This window comes from Macaca mulatta, chromosome 1, assembly GCF_049350105.2.
Source record: "Macaca mulatta isolate MMU2019108-1 chromosome 1, T2T-MMU8v2.0, whole genome shotgun sequence".
Classification (NCBI taxonomy): domain Eukaryota; kingdom Metazoa; phylum Chordata; class Mammalia; order Primates; family Cercopithecidae; genus Macaca; species Macaca mulatta.
This window is the reverse complement of record NC_133406.1, coordinates 13,251,174-13,273,555: the sequence shown is the minus strand read 5'-3', so window position 1 is coordinate 13,273,555 and position 22,382 is coordinate 13,251,174. Positions and strand designations below refer to the sequence as shown.

At 36.9% G+C, this 22,382-nt stretch overlaps 1 protein-coding gene across 1 annotated transcript in view; it reads right to left on the bottom strand.

The window, feature by feature from the left end:
- Positions 1 to 22,382, bottom strand: part of LYST (lysosomal trafficking regulator) — a 200,111-nt gene that overhangs the window by 129,195 nt on the left and 48,534 nt on the right. Inside the window, exons 4-10 of the mRNA XM_015126904.3 lie at positions 15,094 to 15,184; positions 10,571 to 12,653; positions 7,550 to 8,579; positions 6,369 to 6,530; positions 4,772 to 4,928; positions 3,654 to 3,880; positions 3,083 to 3,149 (exon numbers count right to left, since the gene is read on the bottom strand). Of these exons, the coding sequence (XP_014982390.3) occupies positions 3,083 to 3,149; positions 3,654 to 3,880; positions 4,772 to 4,928; positions 6,369 to 6,530; positions 7,550 to 8,579; positions 10,571 to 12,653; positions 15,094 to 15,184 (3,817 nt within the window). The remainder of the gene's footprint in view (positions 1 to 3,082; positions 3,150 to 3,653; positions 3,881 to 4,771; positions 4,929 to 6,368; positions 6,531 to 7,549; positions 8,580 to 10,570; positions 12,654 to 15,093; positions 15,185 to 22,382) is intronic.

The following is a 22,382-nucleotide window of genomic DNA, read 5'->3' as shown; positions in this document are numbered from 1 at the left end:
AAAGTAGGACAACCCAAATGTCCATCAACTGAAGAATGGAAAAATCAAATGCAGTATACCCACACAGTGGAATGTTATTTCAGCCAAAAAAGAAAAGAAGCAGAGAAGGGGAAAAGTAACTTTATAGTGGAGAGACCTGACAAACACTACTTAATGCAAGTGATCAGGGTCAACATCAGCAATTATAAATCATGTTGACAATATGTACCCTTGATATGATTTAATGACAATGGCACTTTGCTTCTATGATCTTCCTCTCAAAAGTCCATACCCCTAGTGTAATCATGACTTTTGACCAAGGTGCCAAAACTTTCATTCAATGGGGGAGGAACAGCCTCTTCAACAAATGGTGCTAAGAAAACTGGATATTCACATGCAAAAAAATAATAATAAAGTTGGCTCCTTACCTAACACCATATACAAAGTTTAACTCAAAATGAATTCAGGACCTAAATGTAAAACTATATATCGCTCAGAATAAAACTTACGGGGAACACTCCATAATATTGGATTTGTCAATGATTTCTTAGATATGACACCAAAGGTACAGCCAACTAAATAAAAAAATAGATAAACTGGACTTCAAAATGAAAAACTTTTGTGCATCAAAGGATACTATCAACAGAGTAAAAAGACAACCCACAGAATAGGAGAAAATATTAACATATCACATATCTGATAAGGAATCAATATCCAGAATATATAGAGAACTCTTAAACCTCAACAACAAAAAAAGAAACAACCCAATTCGAACATAAGCAGAGGACTTGAATAGACATTTCTTCAAACAAGATATACAAATGGCCAATAAGTACATGAAAAGAGGTTCAACATCACTAATCATTAGGGAAATACAAATCAAAATCACAAGATAGCACAATGAGAAAAATGTCAAACAAATTCTAATACAGGGACATTCTTCAAAATACCTGACCAGTGCCCCTCAAAACTGTCAAGGCCAACAAAAACAAGGAAAGTCTGAGAAACTGTTACAGTCAAGAGGTACCTAAGAAGACATGACAACTAACTATTATGTAGTATTATCCTGGATAAAATCCTCGAACAGAAAAAGGACATTATGTAAAAATTTAAGAAATCTGAATTATGGACTTTAGTTAATAATAACATATCAATATAAGTTCATTAATTATAATACATACATCACAAAAAGTTAGATGTTAATAATAAGGGAAACTGGCAGGGAAGGGTGTAATGAGGGAACTCTATAATAGCTGTTCAATTTCTCTGTAAATCTAAAGGTGTTCTAAAAAATAAAGTCTATTAATAAAAACTGAAGGAGAATTGCTTAACCTGGGAGGCAGAGGTTGCAGTGAACTGAGATCGCACCACTGCACTCCAGCCTGGGCGACAAGAGCAAAACTCTGTCTACAAGAAAAAAACAAAAACCAAAAAAAACCTGAAAAAAAGGAATCCATACAAAGTAAGAAATTTAAAACATGATTAGAGAACTAAAGTGCTGAAACATGCTACCACATGAATGAAGGTTGAAAGCATCATGCTATGTGAAAGAAACCAGTCACAAAAGACCACATATTCCATGTATATGGAAAAACATCCAGAAGAGAAAGTAGATGAGTAATTGCAGAAGAATCCGTGTAGAGGACGGTTAAGAGGCAATGGGCAATGACTGCTAAAGGGTACAGGGTTTCTTTTGGAGGTGATGAAAATGTTCTAAAATTAATTGTGGTGATGGTTGCACAGCTCTGTAAATAAACTGCCTACTACAAAACACTGAACTCTACACTTTAAATAGGTGAAAGTTATGGTATGGGAATTATATCCCAATAAAGCTGTTATTAAATAATGGAACGTAATTTCTCAGAGTTAAAATGGAAACACATATTCAGAACACAAGGGTTCACTAAGTGCCTAGCGTAATAAATAAAAATACACCCATATACTAAATAAGTAAATGAATGAGAAGAGAAAGCTTTTCCTTAAAGTACAATCTCAGTGAATAAATGCAGAAGGAATGATGGAAATAGAAAATCACTATTTGGCAGATACCACAGAATTAACTGTCTCACTCAAGAATCATCATACTTTCATATTTTTTCATAATACTAAAATTAGTGGATAAAAGAATGAGAAAATGTACATTTACATAGTCTCAAGTTATCTTCCCACAAGATACTTACTAATTATAAAGGGATAATAGTAACTTTATAATAGAGAAACAGCAAACACCTCCTTAACCACATGATCAAAGTTAACATCACCAGTAGTAAGATCCATATATCATAAATCCTTTTGATTTGATGCACTCAGAAGGACCCAGTATCACTTCTGAGTACTCCTGCCAAAAATGTATAACCTGAATTTAATCATGAGAAAACATCACACAAACCAAAATTAACGTCTCGTGTAGGCTAGCCTTAAGTTCTCCAATTAAAATGTAGATTTATTGTGATTAGCAATCATATTATACATTCATTATGACTTCCTCAAATGTCTGAGGAAGTACCAAGTACAGAGTAATCAATATCAGATATGGCAACAACATAGCGTTAGACTGGGTTTACAGTCCCCACAATGCTACTTCTATGTATATGACCCTGAACAAGTCAACCCCTTGGAATCTAGATTTTCCTCTCTATAAACATACTTGCACTCTGTCTATTTCATTGTGTGGATCTGAGGAACAAATGGGATAATGCACATAAAGACGCTTTTTTGAAATCACAGAGCACTATGCCAATAGAAGACTTTTTTTTTTTTGAGACAGGGTCTTGCTCTGTCACCCAGACTGGAGTGCAGTGGCACGATCACGGCTCACTGCAGCCTTGGCCTCCTGGGCCTAAGTGATCCTCCCACCTCAGCCTCCCGAGTAGCTAGGACCACAGGCATGCGCCACCAAACCTGGCTGATTTTTATAGATGGGGTCTCTTTATATTGCCCAGGCTGGTCTTGAACTCCCAGGCTCAAGTGATCCGCCTACCACCTCAGCCTCCCAAAGTGCTAAGATCACAGACATGAGCCACCACATCCGGCCAGAAGCCATTATTATCAACTTTTCACAAAAAATAATTTCAGAGCTATTGTTAAAACAGTTTCAACTTACCTTGAAAATCAGAATCGGCCTGTGTTAAAATACTCAAGAACCCTCCTAAAAGATTTTTCACAGTTCCCTGAAGATTACAAAAAAAAATACAAAATTAAATTACTTACCTCACAGAAGCATGAAACAACTGTAATGTCATAATAAATTATATGATAGGGTATCTACTATATGTGTATATATGTATTTTAAAATGACTAAAAAGACTACTATGTGTAGGATTATACTAATTTTCATTTTCTTTTTATACTGTTTTTAAATTTTCTGATTTTTCAAAACAGTGAGCATATATTCAAATTAAATGCATTTTAAAAAATATTACCCATTCTCAGAAATAGATGAGAATTTACTACTGGCTAGCAAAGGACATTAACTTTTTATGCTACTTTTAAAAAAATATGGAATTAGAAGATTTTGGAATACCACTTGTAGGTAAAAACACACCTGAGGTACCAGCAAAGATAAGTAATCATCTCGAATAATTTTCAGAAAAGTTGGGTTATACATTAAGGAGATGTTATTGGGTGATGAGTCTGATAAATATTGATCACATTTAACTAAATGAATCTTTTACCTGTTGCATGAGCAGAAAAATATTCTTTTCTTTCTGCCTAATAATTCTCAAAAAACTCTCAAATACATGGGCAAGCACATCAAGTTTGGCTTTACTAGCAGAAAGCAAATTTAATTCTAGCATACAAATCTCAGGATATATTATTTCCCCTTGAGTGAGGTTTTCGAGTAAGTCATTTGGACTGCTTGATGCACTGAAACCTTCTGTTTCAGACTTTAAGTCTACCCCTGAAAAGAGAAAAACAAAAGATTATTTTTATTCCCTAAACACTAAATATTTCAAACTTTATTAATCATTTAGAAGATCTAGTGGCAAAAGTACTATTCAGAGGATGCTTACAAAACCTTTTCCAATCTTTTCCTACAACACAACTTATGACAATGATATGGGTATTCTGAAGATTAATGAGTTGCCTTAAAAGCAATTTTCATCTTCAGTAGAACCACAAATTTTACAAATAAACAAGAATTTTTATAGACATATGATACAGATTTAACATATCCCATGGACACAACTTTAAAAAAAAAAACCTATTCAAACTTTCTGACCCCCCAAATACCTAAATCACAGAGCAGTTCAATTTGCCTACCCAAATCTTTGTGAAAATAGCAGGCTTGGCTATTGGTTGGATGAATTATCAATTTTGCCGACTTCATAACTGAGAAACAATCCTGTCTTATTGAATATTGCATTTTGGAAAAATTGACTTATAAGATCTTTTAAGACTGCTGTGCTCTTAATAAAACGTTGATATAGTTAAGAAATTTATAAATTTCACCACCCAGTTACGATTACAACATCACCCAGGTTATCTATTTCTATTTTATTATCTATTTCTAGTATTTATTGTCTTTCACACTAGAATATACATGAAATTGGGGAAGCTGTCCTTCACTCCATGTTCTTAGGCACTCAGACGATGTTTGTGATAACAAACTATATCACATTGTTGCATATATGAATGCCAGACTGTTGGGAAGATCAATAAAATGATAATGCAACACATTTGTTAAACTGTAAGGCAATACAAAATTCTAAAGTGGTATTATTATGAACCATTTTGCTATTCAATGATATGGCTTGCAGATCTAATCACAAGCACTTCAATGATATTTTACCATCATCTTGGGTTTTGCCATCTTCAGGATTGCTTTCACTATCTGCTTCATAACCTTCTTCTTCAACTAAAAGCTTAAAACTACAACACTGAGAATCCTCAGCTTCTTCTGAAAAATCACGAGGCTGGGATGACAATTCTTCTGCAGATTGACGACTCTATAAATCAGTGTAATTCAAAGGTAAAAGTTGTAATATTTGCTTGTTTTTAGTTATAGAATACTTATTATTCAAAAGTCATGTTAAGGACAGTTTCAATATTTTCTTAAAGAAAAAAACTTAGCAATATGAATTATTATAAATTATGAAATTCACTCAGCAAAATTTCCCAGATGCTTTCAGACAACTTAATACCTCAAAAAAGAGGGTTTCTAACAAAGTAAGTTACAGGTCATTTATTTATTATTTATTAATAAATAAATATATGTAAGAAATTTCATTCTAGTTATACAATAGGAAATGACTAAAAACCACAATGTGGTGAAATTTTACTTCATACAATTTAATACTAATATATATTATTTGTGCACATTTGTTAATAAAAAGATTTTTTCATAAGGATTTTTATAAATGCCTCATAAATTAGGTACTAGAGCAGACAAGACATTTTTTTCAAAGGGATTAATTAAAATATCTCAGAATGCAATTGTCTACATAACAAGCATCTCAGAAATCAAGAGTTCCAGTATTAACTTCCTTTGTAAGAAATTTTCCTTTTCTTATAAAAATGTCACTAATACCTTCATTTCAGAAAACATTTTCACCTAAAGAAGCTCAGAATACTTCATCATTGTAACAACAATAAAAGGTAGAATAAAGTAGGTATTTTAACATTTTACAGTTAATCAATTAATTCAGTAATATGATGAACATTAATAGCTATTTCAGCATGTTTTTAAGTTATGCCAAATAGTAACATACAATGTTATTTCAAAACCTTATAAAACATCATATACATGGCTAGATCAAGGAATTAAAAGAGAAGTTACATAAAAAATAAAGGACAGAAGGCAACTAAAGGTAAAATAAACATAAAATGAGAGGGAAATGAGCTAATTATGCACCATATAATTTTAGGAAAGAAAATTAAAATAGTTGCTTTAGGAAAAAACATTAAACAACTAAAACATTGTGATTGTTATTTTCTATGTAAATACTAGTCATTTTTATGTTGAACGATTTAAAATTAATGTGAGTAGAGAGTTCTGGAAATATTAGCTGTACCACCAAAGAACCAGATAGGATAGGTAAATCATCACCATTCCTGAATTAGCATTTAATAAACTATCAGGTATATGTAAAATATACCAAATCAAGTAATATATTTCTGTCTTAACTGGAAGTAATTCTCAGTAAATTTCCAGATTAGATAAGGAAAAGCATATCATACTGCTCTCCTGTTATGTATAAGACAGGGCAATGACAAAATACTGTTCATCCCATCATATATCCATCACGTGGTAATAAGATCCACTGAACTCATCTGACCAAGTCCTAGTCCATATGCTCTAATGACATTCATCAGCATCCTAGTCTCATCCCAACTTCCGCCTCTGCTGGTCATACCCAAAGAACACAACTATATGTTGTTATTCATACCTTCTCAGTCACAGCATCACTACGTTCAAAATCTGCTGAATAATTCCCAAGGGCAACTCGAAGCAGGGCATCAAATAAAGGCTTTGCTAGTTGTGTTTCAATCACCTTTGACTGGGAAAGATGGTCCCTCATTTCAAATAATATATTTTCCACAGACAAGTTCTAAGGTAAAATAAAAGAGACTAAGCATATTAATAACTATTTAAAAAACTAAATGATGAAAAAATATTTACCTAACTATAAAGCTAATCCATTTACTTGCAGGTGATATGAAAGTAAAATGACTATATAAATATCTAGCTCTATACAAACATCCTGTTAAAATTAATAACATTTTTATTGATAAAATACTTAGTTCATCTTATTTGGTTTTTATTGCAGCATGGTAAAGAATGACAAGAAATGAAGCTAAGCAAAGAAGTCAAAGCAAGACTGAAGAGTTTTGTGTGCTGTGTTAAAGCGTGTGAATTTCAATTGTGGAAATTCAGTGTGGAAGCATCAGGATTTTTTAGAGATAAGGCAACATGGAGGCTGGAACTGAAGTAGGAAGAGCCTGTTGGCTGGCTGAACAGTTAGGGGTAAGTTAGTGAGGACAGAAGAGGTCTGCCATATTCCCAGTCCCTGGATTCCTTTTTAGTCGAGAAATGATCTCAGGAGAAAACTTGTAAGAATGTGAGGGAAAGCAGAAAAGATTAGGGGAAGAATCTGGACAAAGATGTGGTTTTAGGAGAAGTCTAGTCCCAGCCTCATTTCCTGGGAAGCTCTGGAGCCTGAAGTGCCCCACAGTGATTGTCGCCACTTCTTAGAGCCACATCTATCAGCATTAGCTATGAGCATCCTTCCCGGGCAACTCCCTGTGAGGCATGTCCCATCAGCCAAGGGCGATTCCTGGAAGACGGGTGCTGATGTGCAGATGGTGAATGGGTGATCAGTTTGGTAAAGGAGATCTGGGCAGGGCAGCCAAAGATCTAAATCACACAAAGATTTAGATCTTTCAACTTTGAAACACAATATCCATTATTATTCATCTGACACTTAAAAAATGTGTGTGTGTATGTCTGTGTATGTGTGTGTATATATATATAAAAAACGTAATATATATAAAACCTAATATATATTACATTATATATCTATTTATGTATATATATTACATAACAGCTGAACTAAGGACACAGTATTACCTGACTAGGTAACTCCAATTCCATCTTCTGTTGACTAGTTCTGGCACCATGAAGACAAATGGCCAGAAGGGCTTCCAAAAGTCGTATACTCTGAAGTGAGGTCTCACTTTCTTGACTTGTAAATATCTTTGCTTCCTCGGGAGCAGCTTCACTAGCTGAAATTTGTTCCACATTCATGGAAGAAATATGCTGTAACTCTAATTTACCTAAACTGTCAGCACTCTTTTTTAGACTACCTAGTTCTGATGGTATGGGGTCACTTTTTATAGTCAAAGATAATAAATCTTCCTTCATAGTTATCTCAGGTTGAGAAATTCTGTTTAAATCCTGGTTTTCATTTACAGTTGTATCTCCCTCCTTTTTTCCTTGCTCCTCTTTGTGACTTCTGAACAGTTTCTGTATTATCATAAATATTAACTTATGGCATACTTGGAAACCACCAAACCTATAAAACTGTTTCTGGAAGACTGAACTCAACATGTAGATCCAACGACACATAGACCAAATGTCTGCTGCTTGGTGCATATGTTCAGGAGAAGGCAAGGCAAGGCTCTCGAGAGATAAACATGGCAGCATGTGACTTAAAGGCTCGCTGGCTGTGCTGTCATAGCCAGAAGTATCTTCTGAGTCATTGGCCAACTCCCTATCAGACTCTGCTTCTTTACTTATGCATAAAAATGCCACACAGAGGAATAGGTTTATTGTGTTGATATGAACATCCTGGTTAACAGTCTTCCGCCTCTTTGGATAAGCTTCTTTGAGGCCAGCATAAAATCTGCTGAGACTCTGAGGAGAATCTGAATAAGCTTGCTGATGATGAAAAGAAGTACCTACATGTACAGAGGACAACTCCTTCTGTTCATTGTCTATCCCATCAATACCTGGAACTGAGGCATCTTTCTGTTGCTCCTCTAGGCTGATTATCAGAGTTTCAAATGCTTTTAGAGAATGACTTCGAATACCATTTAAGTAATTTAATTCGATTATTTGATTTACTCCATTACAACTCAAAAACAAATCTCTTATTACCCTGCGAAAGAAAAAAGCATGTAAAAAGTTTTAAATAAAGAAACATCATTTATAAATAAGTACATATAGTATTTAATATATTGGTATTGCATGTGGGATACACTAACCACTACCTAATTTTATCCATCAATTATCGGGCTAAAGTTCTTAGATATAATCAGGACCTCAAGTTACTTTCTAATTACTCTGATATCCTTCTTCAAACATTTGTATATATGGCTCCAGCAGTGTCTAGAAACAAAAGATTACCTGTCCCACATTAAATGAAGCAATTCAGGGAATAGTATTTTTCTCCAAATGGCAAATTCTGTATAAATTCTGAACATCACAGCCACCACCACACTCGCGATAGACACTCTGAGGGCAGGTAAGCATGTGTTTGTTCATTAGTTTTTCTGCCTGATGGTTCATTTGGGAATTTTTGTTTATTTTAAATCTATGCCTTATGAAGAGAAAGAATCACACTACAGAGCTGAAAATCTTCAGAAGGTTCGGCATCACATGAATTTCCCTTCTAACTGGGCTAGTTGCACAGAGTCAATAGTACAAATACCATAAAAAGGTTTTCAGCTCTGTCTCAGGTGAGACTTGTGTCTAGATCATTGGAATCCTACTAATAACTTTAACATAAGCCAGCTAGGTGATTCTCAGCCCTTCCATCACAAAGATCCAGGTTGTCCACAAATATGCCAAAGAGTTACAAAACTTTCTAATCAGTCAGTTCTATTTAAACGATGCTGAAACGTCAGAAAAATTTTTAAATGACTGTAAGGCAATGATTTAATGTCAATAATAGTTTTAAAGTAGTTGTACTAAGATGGACCAAAAAATGCCACACATGAAGATATTAATGATAGGATATATTTGTATAAGTTTCTAAAATGGTATATGCATTAATTTGAAAGGCCAGTCTACCTATCAGAAGCAAGCTTTATTTATACAATTATTTTTAAATGCACCAGATTTGGCAATCACAAAGTCTGGAAAACTCACTGATATGATTAAAAGTAATTTTAATTTTCTTATTTTTGCTTATCTATATTTTCTAATTTTTCTGTATATATTGCAGAGGTTACAAATGTAAATTTAATATTTTAAAATTAACAATCCCATTAATACCACTGCCTCAATAATCATTTTATGTATTTTACATATACTACATATTTTACATAGTTGTAAATAAGTGAACACTTTTTTTTTTTTTTGAGACGGAGTCTTATTCTGTCACCCAGGCTGGAGTGCAGTGGCCAGATCTCAGCTCACTGCAAGCTCCGCCTCCCGGGTTTACATCATTCTCTTGCCTCAGCCTCCCGAGTAGCTGGGACTACAGGCGCCCGCCACCTCGCCCAGCTAGTTTTTTGTATTTTTTAGTAGAGACGGGGTTTCACCGGGTTAGCTAGGATGGTCTCGATCTCCTGACCTCGTGATCCGTCCGTCTCGGCCTCCGAAAGTGCTGGGATTACAGGTTTGAGCCACCTTGCCCGGCCTAATACTATTTTAATTGTTTATATTTTACCCATAAGATAGTATAATCATTTTCTCATATTCCAATATGATCTTTGTAAACATTTTCAATGGCCAATAATATTGTATCAAAGAAATATAAAGTAATTAAACTTGCCCTGCTCTTGGATATCTGTGTTTCATCTACGTTTTTCTCAGAAGTATATCTAAAACTTTTCTTTTTGTTGAGAAATTAAAATCAATGGCTCTATCCTCTTCTCTGTAAACAGCTCAGTAAAAATACATACATACATAAACAAATGGTTAAAACAAATCTGATGTGGAAGGAGAACATTTTTTGTTGGCAAATTGAAATTAAATCCTAGGAAAGAATAAACAGTAAATATGATCACACTACTGCCAAGGCCCTGGAGGTATCAGTGTCAGAAGTTTAAATGCATACATTTCATCACTCACTTGAAAGCATCCAATGAAAAAGATCCAGACATGCACACCCCACCCGCCCCCACCACCCTAACATATACAAACCTGGATTTAAGCAGGATAGGCAGAGTTTTTACATAAATCTGAAGCACGTCCTGAGGCAAGCACTGGTTACGATGACTACATACATGACTCTGAGCTGAAGTAATACTTAGGTGTTGACAATGATGTGCTAATTCAACTCCTCTTTGGAGCACAGGATTAAATATGTAATTATATAGCTTCCACTGAACAACTATATTGCCTTTCTGGATTAAACTGCAAATGTGATTTGCAATCTGTATACTATGTAATCTGTCTTCTTCAAAAACAAAGTTCTGATAAGCCTTTAAAGCATCCCATTTCCACAACAAATCTTCAGATCCACTGCTAGGCAGGATCCCTTGAAATCTGTAAGAAGGAGTGGATGAACTTGAGGAGGGTTCAGCATCACGTAAGTTTCCCTGCAGTGTCTCTTCTAATTGGGCTAGTTGGTCAGAGTCAACAGTGCAAATATTACAAGCTGCTTTTTTAATTTTTGGTGATATCTCTGCTCCTCCTAACTGATCCAAAATAAGTTTGTTAAGGATATTCAATATATGCTGCTGAAAATTTTTCAGTGCTGGCAACTTAAAAGCATGGAGCAAAGGAATGATTACAGATTTGGGATCCATACAACAGCATATTCCAATGTTATGAACACCCGAGAGGATCTGGACACAAGTGCTGCTCAAGGAAGCCTGCTGTAGTAAGCGCAAGCACTGATGGGCACACACCGCAATGCAACAGCACCGCTCAGGATAATAAACATCTCCATCTGCAGTCTCTTCAAATGGGTTTTTGGAAACCTGGTTTTTAAAAGCTGAAACCAGAAGACCTGAGAGATCTCGGTGATGATGCATAAAATGAGAATATTCACATCGTCTGTGCCTTTTTCTTGTACACATCGAATGATGAAGTTGCTCTGATTTCACCTTTTTGACAGTGCTCATTATTTTCATCACACTATTTATTAGGGCTTTCAAATGCTCTGAGGCCTCAGGAGGAACTCCATCTCTTAAAACCAGCCATTCCATTTGAAGAACTGCTGTTTCAAATAAATTAAATCCATGATGCTGAATGAATTCTTGAACCAAATCCACAGCTTGACTGAAGTAGAAGGGATTTGAAGCTGCACTCTGAAGACAACAGATCAGAATCCGAAGAACTCCTTCCAAAAGCTCAGGTAAAAGAAGGGCTCTATGACGATACTTTGAAAACACAAAATCTTCCTGAACCTCCTGCAGTGTTTTCTTTTGTCTTGGTGCAAAAGGGTCAGGCTGCTTTTCTAGGCATGTTCTAATTTTTAAAGCTGCTCTAAGCAATTCAGTTAAATTTTTCCTAAGATTTTCTGGCATCATCTCTGCAGTACTAACATCTACTGACAGAAGATGCAACACTGTTCGAAAGAGCATCCTTTGAATCAAAGCCACTGGTTCTTCAGTCCAACCTGCAGAAACTACTCGACTCTCCAAGTTGTCACTCAGACTACAGCAGTCCCCAAAGCCTGCTAGGAATTCAGTTAGTGTGGGCACTACACTGGCTGCTAAAGGAGAATTATGATTCAAGGTAATGTCAAACTTACAAACTTTTTCTAATAAAGATAACAAAACATGACATAAGTCAAACGGAGAATTGTTCATGTTACTGATAACAGACAAGGCAGCTGGCTCACTTAAAATGTCAGTGTTTGACTCCTGTCTTGGAATAATCTCTCTGGAATTTTCCAAAGCCATAGTATCTGGAGGAGTCTGTTCTTCTTTGGTTGTTAAGTGGTCAAGTTTAGCTTTAGGGTGGTCTTCTTTAGGAAACGATGTTACAAAATGCTGCAGCAGATGGGGCCTTCTATGCTTATTCATTGTTATGCCTTTTTCATCTGAATTGGCTTCTGAATCTGAGGTGGACAGCTGTGTCTTTCTTGCATCTCTTATAGAATAGCGATGGGTAATTTTACGCTGTCGTCTGCTTTTTCGAAAAACATTTACTTTTGCAGAAACCTGACTAGACAGGGCACTTCCTTCTAAATGTAATTTTTCCTGAGTGGATCTTTGTGAGCTTGAGTTCTTTTCTTTGGTCAGGATTATATCAGCTGAGAGCGGTAGATTAAAATCTAACAGAATGAAGAAAGAAGACTTAGAATACCTCAATATGTTTTAAAACTCAATTTTAAGGTGACAGCCCTCTTATTTATCACCCACTAAAGGAGTTTATCCTCAATGTATTTTGCAGCAGGGCTGATTTCCTTCATTTATGTCATATCTCTGGGTTACTTCCTCTCACACTTGTCCTTACTCTAAACACTAGCTGACATTAGTTCAAAGGATACAAATTGATTTTTAAAACAGCAAAACAGAGGCACACCTATCCTTACTCTAAACACTAGCTGACATTACTTCAAAGGATACAAACTGATTTTTGAAACATCAAAAGAGAGGCTGGGTGAGGTGGCTCATGCCTGTAATCCCAGCACTTTGGGAGGCTGAGGCAGGTGGATCACTTGAGGTCAAGAGTTTGAGACGAGCCTGGCCAATGTGGTGAAACCCTGTCTCTAGCTAAAATATAAAAATTAGCCAGATGTGGTGGCACCTGCCTGTAATCCCAGCTACTTGGGAGGCTGAGGCAGGAGAATCACTTGAACCTGAGAGGCGGAGGTTGCAGTGAGATGAGATCGTGCCACTGCTCTCCAGCCCAGGTGACAGAGTGAGACTCTATCTCAAAACAGCAACAACAAACAAAAGAGAACAAAGTTAAGAAAGTAAATCTGATTTAAAACTATATATTATATTCTAACTTCAACATAAGAGATGCTGTAGATTATCTGGTATTTAGTGCTGTTGTTCATACTGTTTACAAATCTCCTCCCATAGTCCCCTAATTAAGATATAAGGATGTATTATATTCTCAAAAATAGTATTCATAGACCTGATAGAACTTAACTACTTTAAGATTTTCCTAAAATTATTTCAAAATCATACACTATATGCCAAATGTTCTCCAAAACTGAGGTTTAAAGAATTCTTTATTCAAATTATTTCTTAAATGTTTCAGCATTTGAGAAACTAGGCACCGGGTATAGACATCATTATTTCATCCCCAGTGCCTAGATAGGGCCTGGCATATGGTCAACACTCAGTAACTATTTCTTAGGGGAAATGAATGAATTCTCCTTTTAACTAAAAAGATAATTAAATCAGTCTTTCTCTTTGCAGTATGTAATAAGAGCTATATAAAAAAGTATTTGTAATTTAGAGTGAGTAAATTAAAATCCGTAAATAAAAAATCTGTGCTTTACTAAGACAGGGAAAGCAAACCAGATGGGAAGAGGAGAAATTAAAAGGAGTCTGACAAATTCCACCCAAGTAAAAGATGCAGACAATGAAGACAACTTCCCCCAAAGAGCATTAATCAGATTTCTTAAGTGATTAACAATGTGTGAATTCTGCAAACTCAGAAAAAAATAAAAGCAGAGAGTTAGTGAATCAATAAATAAGCAGAATAACAGTATTACAAGACCTTAGATACTTCCTTTAAAAAACCTCCATGAAATTCACTAAAAATACAGGAATTAAAATAGAATAGATTTTTTTTTTAACCTGAGAGATCTTCAAACATCTCACAAGTCACATGTCACAAGAAAGGGTCAAGAGGAAAACTATTAATCTCACCAATGAAACATTTAAAGTTTCATGTACTTTATAGACATATGAATTCTTCAAAATCATAAATTAAAAATATCTATTGACCTTATGCATAATAATTCTACCCAAGCTTGAAACAAAATATTATATTAAATTTATCCTTTAGGCTGGGCACAGTGGCTCATGCCTGTAATCCCAGCACTTTGGGAGGCTGTGGTGGGCAGACTACTTGAGGTCAGGAGTTTGAGACCAGCCCGGCCAACATGGTGAAACCCCATCTGTACTAAAAGGCGAAAATTAGTCTGGCATGGTTGTGCACTCCTGTAATCCCATCTACTCAGGAGGCTGAGGCACAAGTATTGCTTGAACTCGGGAGGCTGAGGTTGCAGTAAGCCGAGATCACTCCACTGCACTCCAACCTGGGTGACAGAGTGAGACTCTGTCTAAAAATAAAATAAAATAAAAATTATCCTTTAGAGGCAACACTAGAAAAACTAAGCTAAAACAAATACTGCAAAAGTCACTTAAAGAATACTGGTAATAGAAAGCAGTCTTTAAAATAAGCAAAGAAACTTTAATTGCTTTATTCAGATTTTTCACTTCCAACTTTTCACTATCCATTTTTCTGATGTATGCTACACACCTAGATTCACTCCTTCTGATAAGTGTTCTGCTTCTTCATACATTTTCTAATCATCAGTACATTCAAGTACTTCCCTCAGGAAGCACCATGGTTTTTGTATTATTGAAAGAAAAATGTGTTTGCCTAAATAATTTTTCATATTTAGTATATAATAAATCACTATAACATATACTGTTCTGAATCTGAATCAGAATCAAACATTCAGGCAGAAGTAACTTTTCTATGAGATTTTGATAACACAAGTGATATGATAAGGGGAAAAAGCATACCTGTTGCCTTTTCTTCTTGGACAGGTATCTTCCATACCAGTGGAAGGAGAGACAGAAGAAGAGTCAGGAGTTCTTCTCTACATGTCAATGCCTGTGTCAGTTAACAAAAGAATCCTTCATGTTCTAAGGCAATAAGACACATCAATTCCTAATATCTTATCTTAAACTGACCAAAAAATCCTTTTTCTTGAAAGGCTGCATTTAAAAAGCTAAGAATCAAATTAACCTATCTTCAATCCAATTAAAGCTGTGATACTTTTAAGTTTATAAGCCATTCTAATCATAGAAGAATCTAACAGTATTTGACAGTATTTAGCACACTCTTGCTGATATTTCCAAAAATAGCTATTATTACCACCATGCACATTGCAAGAATTCCTCACCTATGAAGAAACAGATTTGCTAGGTGAAAATGAAAAGTTAAGTCCTATTAATTAGCAAACCAGTGCCACAAAGTTACTTAAAAAATGTGAAGCCTTCATGCAGTTAAATGTAAAACTCAGAGACAATTTTAAAGAGAAACTGACATTATTAATAAATAATATATAAGGAGAGAAAGACTTATTAGTGAATGTAATCCAATAAATATTTATTGACTGCACACTATGTCCACAAAAATACTGTCTTACCCTTTCTGGAGGAAATGGTCCAAGCCCTGGAGAAGGTCCCCTCATTTGGTCCATAAAATACATACACATAAACAGTTAAAGAACAGCAGAAAGCATGTAGTATAAGTAAGTATCCGGGGTGGTACAAGCATTCAGTTTAGGAGTTCAGAAAAAGGAGCAGTCATTATCAGAAGTATGGAAGTAGAATGGGAGCTAGAGAGCTAGACCTGGGACACCTGGGACATGGGTAGTAAAGGATTTAACAACTCAAGCTTGAGTTCTTGCCTTACACCAATCAGTGAGAGAGGGGGTCGGCATGATGACACAATCAGATTTGCTGAACGGAATTAGGTGGAAGGGGAAGCAGTGTTAGAGGCCGGGAAACAATAATCCAGATGAGAGAGATGATGACTTTCTGAAGTACTCCAACAACAGAAGGGAAAGGAGACATATTTGAGAAACTGTAAGGTAGAACTAAAATAATTTGCAGTTGATTATCTGTGGCACATAAGGGATAAAAAAAAAAGATCTAAAAGGACCCACAGGTTTCTGGTTTCGGCAACTAGGTAGCTGATAATGTATTCACCAAGACAGGAAATTTACAAGCAGTATTAGGTTGGGATTCACTTTTTAGACATACTGAGTCAGATGTCTATGGGCTATCCTAATGAAGGCAGCTTTTTAGTAGACAGTAAATATATAGATCTGGAACTTTAAAAAAAATATGAAGGAAAGAACAAGATTTGGAAGTCATTGGGGTGGAAGGCAAGAACATATATGAGTTTTCCCAGGGTGAGAATATAGAATAATAGGAGACCACCAAGAATGAAACTCTGGACTTTAAAGACTTAAAGATGGGCAATGCTAAAGAAACGCCTGAAAAGGCTTCTACTGAAAAGTAGAAGTACAACCAGAAAAGAGAAGTACAACCAGAGAAACCAAGGAAGAGACCAGTTCAGGAAAGAAAGGAGTCAGCAGGGCCAAAGCTGTTGCCCTTTCACTGTGTGACATGATGGCTGAAAAGCATTTAGCAACTGGAATGCCCCTTAACTAACACAGTTTTAATGGAGTGATTTGGGTGCAAGTCCAATTACAATAGGCTGAAGAGTCAAAGGAAGTGAGAAAGTAAAGACAGGACATTCGGACTATTCCTTCTGGTGTCCTGGTTGTGAAAAGGCCAGAATTCTTCAAAAAAGGGGTTTAGCAAAATCTAAACCCCTTTTTAGGCATAGAAAACCCTTCATAGCAATGATTCCTGTTGACCTGTCCAGTTTCAGCTCCCTCCGCCACACATGAGCCGTCCTCACACATCTAGCTGGTAAGGGTTTCCTCTGAAAACTACTGGTCTCCGTGCTCCCAGTAGGTCTTCCTCACATACACTGTTTCTGCAGTTCTCTATCCCCATCCTCCCATCTGCCAAACTGCAACTCATTCTCTAGGTTTTTATTTCCTCTGTGGGGAGACTTCTCTAACACCCTACCTGCTTCCCTTAGTAAACTTAGCTTTCATGTTCCTGATTTGCTACCATTCCAGCAAACACCCTGCTGAAGTGTTACTGTCTGAATGCCCATTTTCCTCTTTTATCCATTAAACAAATGTTTCTTGACCCCCTACTAAACAGGCCAGGCACTGTGTCAGGTACTTCAAATGCTGTGGTGAACACACAATATCCATATCCTCATGAAGCCTACTTTCTAGCACAAGAGACAGAAAATAATGGGTAAAAATAAGAAAATTTCAGATATAATGCTGTACTATGAAGGAAATTATCTAGGAAAGAGATTACAGAGTGACAAAAAGGGTAACATTTTAGACAGGCTATTTAGGACGGGCTATTTGAGCAGATACTTCATTGATGAGAAGAAGGAATCTATGCAAAGATTTGGAGGAAAAGGGCTCCTAGCAAGTATATGAAGTATTGGGAATGGGTTTGGCTTTTTCATAGAAAGCGAGAAAGCCCAGGAGCTCCCAGATCTGATAAATAACTTCAGCAAAGTCTTAGGCTACAAAATCACAAATCAGTGGCATTTCTATACATCGACAACACCCAAGCTGAGGGCCAAACCAAGAACACAATCTCATTCACAACAGTCACAAAAAGAATAAAATACCTAGGAATACAGCTAACCAGGAAGGTGAAAGATTTCTACAATGAGAATTATAAAACATTGCTGAAAGAAATTAGAGATGACACAAACAAATGGAAAAACATTCCACGTTCATGAATAGAAAGAAACTATATTGTTAAAATGAGGCCAGGCACGGTGGCTCACGCCTGTAATCCCAGCACTTTGGGAGGCCAAGGCAGGTAGATCACAAGGTCAGGCGATCGAGACCTTCCTGGCTAACACAGTGAAACTCCGACTCTACTAAAAATACAAAAAATTAGCTAGACATGGTGCCATGAGCCTGTAGTCCCAGCTACTCGGGAGCTGAGGTAGGAGAATCACTTGAACCTGGGAGGTGGAGGTTGCAGTGAGCCGAGATCACACCACTGCACTCCAGCCTGGGTGAGAGACTCCGTCTCAAAAAAAAAAAAAAAAAGCCATACTGCCCAAAGCAATTTACAGATTCAATGCTATTCCAAACTACCAATGACATTCTTCAAAGAATTAGAAAAAGCTATTTTAAAATCCATATGGAATAAGAAAAGACTCTGAAGAGCCAAAGCAATCCTATACAAAAAGAACAAAGCTAGTGGCATCATTACTTGATTTCGAACTACTCTAGAAGGCCATAGTAACTAAAACAGTATGGTACTGGTACAAAAACAGACAGAGAGACCAGCGGAACAGAAATAAAGCTGCACACCTACAACCATCTGGAATATAACCTAAGAAATACCATCCTGGACATAGGCCCTGGCAAAGGTTTCATGGACGCCAAAAGCAATCACGATGAAAACAAAAATTGACAAATGGGACTTAATTAAACTAAAGAGCTTCTGCACAGCAAAGGAAACTATCAACAGAGTAAACAGCTTACAGAATGGGAGAAAGTATTTGCAAACCATGTATCTGACAAAGGTCTAATATACAGAATCTATAATGAACTTCAACTTTATAAGTAAAAGACAAATGACCCTATTAAAAAGTGGCCAAAGGACACGAACAGACACTTTTCAAAAGAAGACATACATGCACCAACAAGCATATGAAAAAATGCTCAACATCACTAACCATTAGAGGAATGCAAATCAAAACCACAATGAGATACCATTTCACATCAGTCAGGATGGCTATTAAAAATGGAAAAAAAAACACACATGCTGGTGAGGTTGTGGAGAAAAGAGAACACTCATACAATGCTGGTGGGAACATAAGTTAGGTCAGTTATTGTGGAAAGCAATTTGGCAATTTCTCGAAGAACTTAAAACAGAACAACTATTCAACCCAGCAATCCCATTATTGGGTATATACCCAAAGGAATATAAATCATTCTACCATAAAGACAAATGCATGCTTATGTTCATCACAGCACTATTCACGATAGCAAATCAACCTAAATACCCATCAACAGTAGACTGGATAAAGAAAATATGGCACATACACATCATGAAATACTGTGCAGCCACAAAAAAGAAGGACATCATGTCCTCTGTAGCAATACGGATGGAGGCTGAGGCCATCATCCTAGGTGAACTAACACAGAAACAGAAAACCAAATACTGCATGTTCTCACTTCATAAGTGGGAGCTAAACCTTGGGTACACATGGACACAAAGAAGGGAAGAGACACTGGGGCCTCTTTCAGGATGGAGGGTGGGAGAAGGGTGAGGATCAAAAAACTATCCATTGGGTACCATGCTTATTACCTGGGTGATGAAACAGTCTGTACACCAAACCCTGTAACATGCAATCTACCTATATAACAAACCTGCACATGCACCCCGAACTTAAAATAAAAGTTAAAAAAACATATTTGTTACCACAAAAATGATCTATTCATAAAGAGTCTGAAGGAATCCACTGGCAAGAGAATTGTCCCTTAAGCCCTTGAAGGAGAAAATATGTAAGTTTTACAATATTTTCTGTGATGACTATTTGAGATTTATACACACCTGTCAATTTTGCGATGTACATTTTTCTAGAAATTTGTCATTTCATATTTTTAATTTGTCACTTCATGATTATAATTAACTTTAATCATTTTATGATTACTTTCATGATTATTTTAACTTAGGAATTATATATTACATCCTATTTTTAAAAAAGAAAGAAAGAAGGAGAGTGGCTAAAACATACATAGCAAGGGGGAGAGGGCTAGGAGACAAGGCTGGAAGGTGTAGGTTGGATGGGCAGGCAGCCTCAGATCTAATGGGCCCTTCAGGACCACACAAAGGAGTTCAGGTTTATCTCCAAATATGATGGGAAACTTTCCCAAACACACTTCTCAGTCTTCTCTCAGGGCATGTACTCCAGGGCCCAGGCCCTAGTCCTTAGCAATCACCCCCTTTTCTGCCACCCAGTGCCTAACATGGAGTTTGGTATTCAATAACCATTCACTGCATGAATGACTTTAAATTTTAGATGCAAAATAAAACATATAAAAGGGCCCCATTTCCATGTGCTTTACTTCCAAATAATAAAACTAAAGATGTACAGATAACATTTCCATATATAGCTCATACTCAGTATACCTCAACATTTTTAAAGATGCCAATAAAAATGTACATGGTCTTTAAAAAAAAAAAAAAAGATAAACCAATTTTTGGCACATCTTTCCTATATGGTCCTCTTATATGAGTCTTTATCTTTGGCAGGTGAACTAATAGCATTCTAATGGAGCTTGCAGAAACCTCAAGGGTCTGAGAAAGTGCTGCAGACATGTTGTACTGATAATTTGGCCCTTGCTCCCCTAGAGTATACTGGCAAATCATCACTGCTGCGTGAATAGGCATTCCTGACTCCTGGCAGAGCTCTGCATGACACAAGGTCCTTCCCACTCAGCTGAGGGCTTCTCAGCTACCTTTAAGGCTCAGACCCAGCAATACCTCTTCTGTGGAGCTTCTCCTCCCACACGAACCCAAGATTGTTGTTCTTCCCCTCAAGAGAAAGGGAGAACATTCCTGTTGCCCCCATTTCACCAAGTGAGTTAGCTCTTGCAAACCATGGGCCTTGAAATAATGAGACTGAGGCAAGTGCAGATTTTTGGGTTTTGGCCCCTCTGCTGGAATTGTAGTCCTGAAGAGGGCATTCCGCACCACCCTGTTGCCCAATATAGCACTGGGGGAAATGAGTCTTTGCTTCACATTTGATTACCACAATTTCAAACACAATTCATCATTGGGGAAGTTCTCTTCAATCCTCTGGGTGTATTACTTTTTTATTAGTATTCGGGCACCATTTATTCCCAGATTTATCCTTTCTGGTTCCAAAGAAAGCACATTTGTAAATCTGTCCTTTTAGAAGTGATATAATCCTTTACTCTTAATTTGTGGGCACCCTGGCAAATTAGAATTTGCAGCCCTCTATTTCAAACCAAGATCTTATCTCCCAAGTTTTATCTCCCAAGGTCCTATGTACACACAATAGTCACAGAATCCAGGGGAATTAGGTGTTCCCTCATGACATCCAACTGGGAAGTTCCCAATGTGCCATATTAGACAATATATGCCATGAACAGGTCCATTCCCTGCTATTTCTAGACCACCCAATCAAGAGAAATCAGCCAATAACATACCACTCATATTTAATATTTACTTTATTTATTTATTTTTTTGAGACGGAGTCTGGCTCTGTCGCCCAGCTGGAGTGCAGTGGCGCCATCTCGGCTCACTGCAAGCTCCGCCTCCCGGGTTCACGCCATTCTCCTGCCTCAGCCTCCCGAGTAGCTGGGACTACAGGTGCCCGCGACCATGCCCGGCTAATTTTTTTGTAATTTTAGTAGCTACAGGGTTTCACCATGTTAGCCAGGATGGTCTCGATCACCTGACCTCATGATCCGCCTGCCTCGGCCTCCCAGAGTGCTGGGATTACAGGCATGAGCCACTGCGCCCGGCCAATACTTATATTTTTATGTCTTCCTTTCTACAGGGAAAATAACTGTGTAACAGCTTTATAAAATTCCCCATAGAAACAAACAGTAAAGTAACTTTCATTGAGGCAATTTTTCCATTCAAGAAACATATTTCAAGTACCAACAAGGTGCCAGGCACTGGCCCTTTTCGTAACTACTGTTTAGACTGGGTTTTAAACTAATTGCCTATCCCAGCCATTCAGAAATAGAAGTGGCAGGATGGGAGAGAATGGGCAAGTGAGTCAAAGGGGAAAGGACTGAGATCACAAACTGGACTAGGAAGCTGCACAGGCAGATGGGCACCAGATGGCTAGTGTTCAGGGACTTCTGGATGACATGATAAGGAACTTGGACTCTATCCAGAATGTGATGGAAAGCTAATAGATATTTCTTTTCTTTTTTTTCTTTTTTTCTTTTTTTTTTTGAGACAGGGTTTCACTCTGTTACCCAGGCTGGAGTTCAGTGGCACAATCATGGTTCACTGCAACCTCCCACTGCCCAGGGTCAGGTGATCCTCCCACCCCAGCCTCTCAAGTAGCTGGGACTACAGGCACATGCCACCACACCTGGTTAACTTTTGTATTTTTTTGTAGATATGGGGTTTTGCCATGTTGCCTAGGCTGGTCTTGAACTCCTGGGCTCAAGCAATCTGTCTACCTTGGC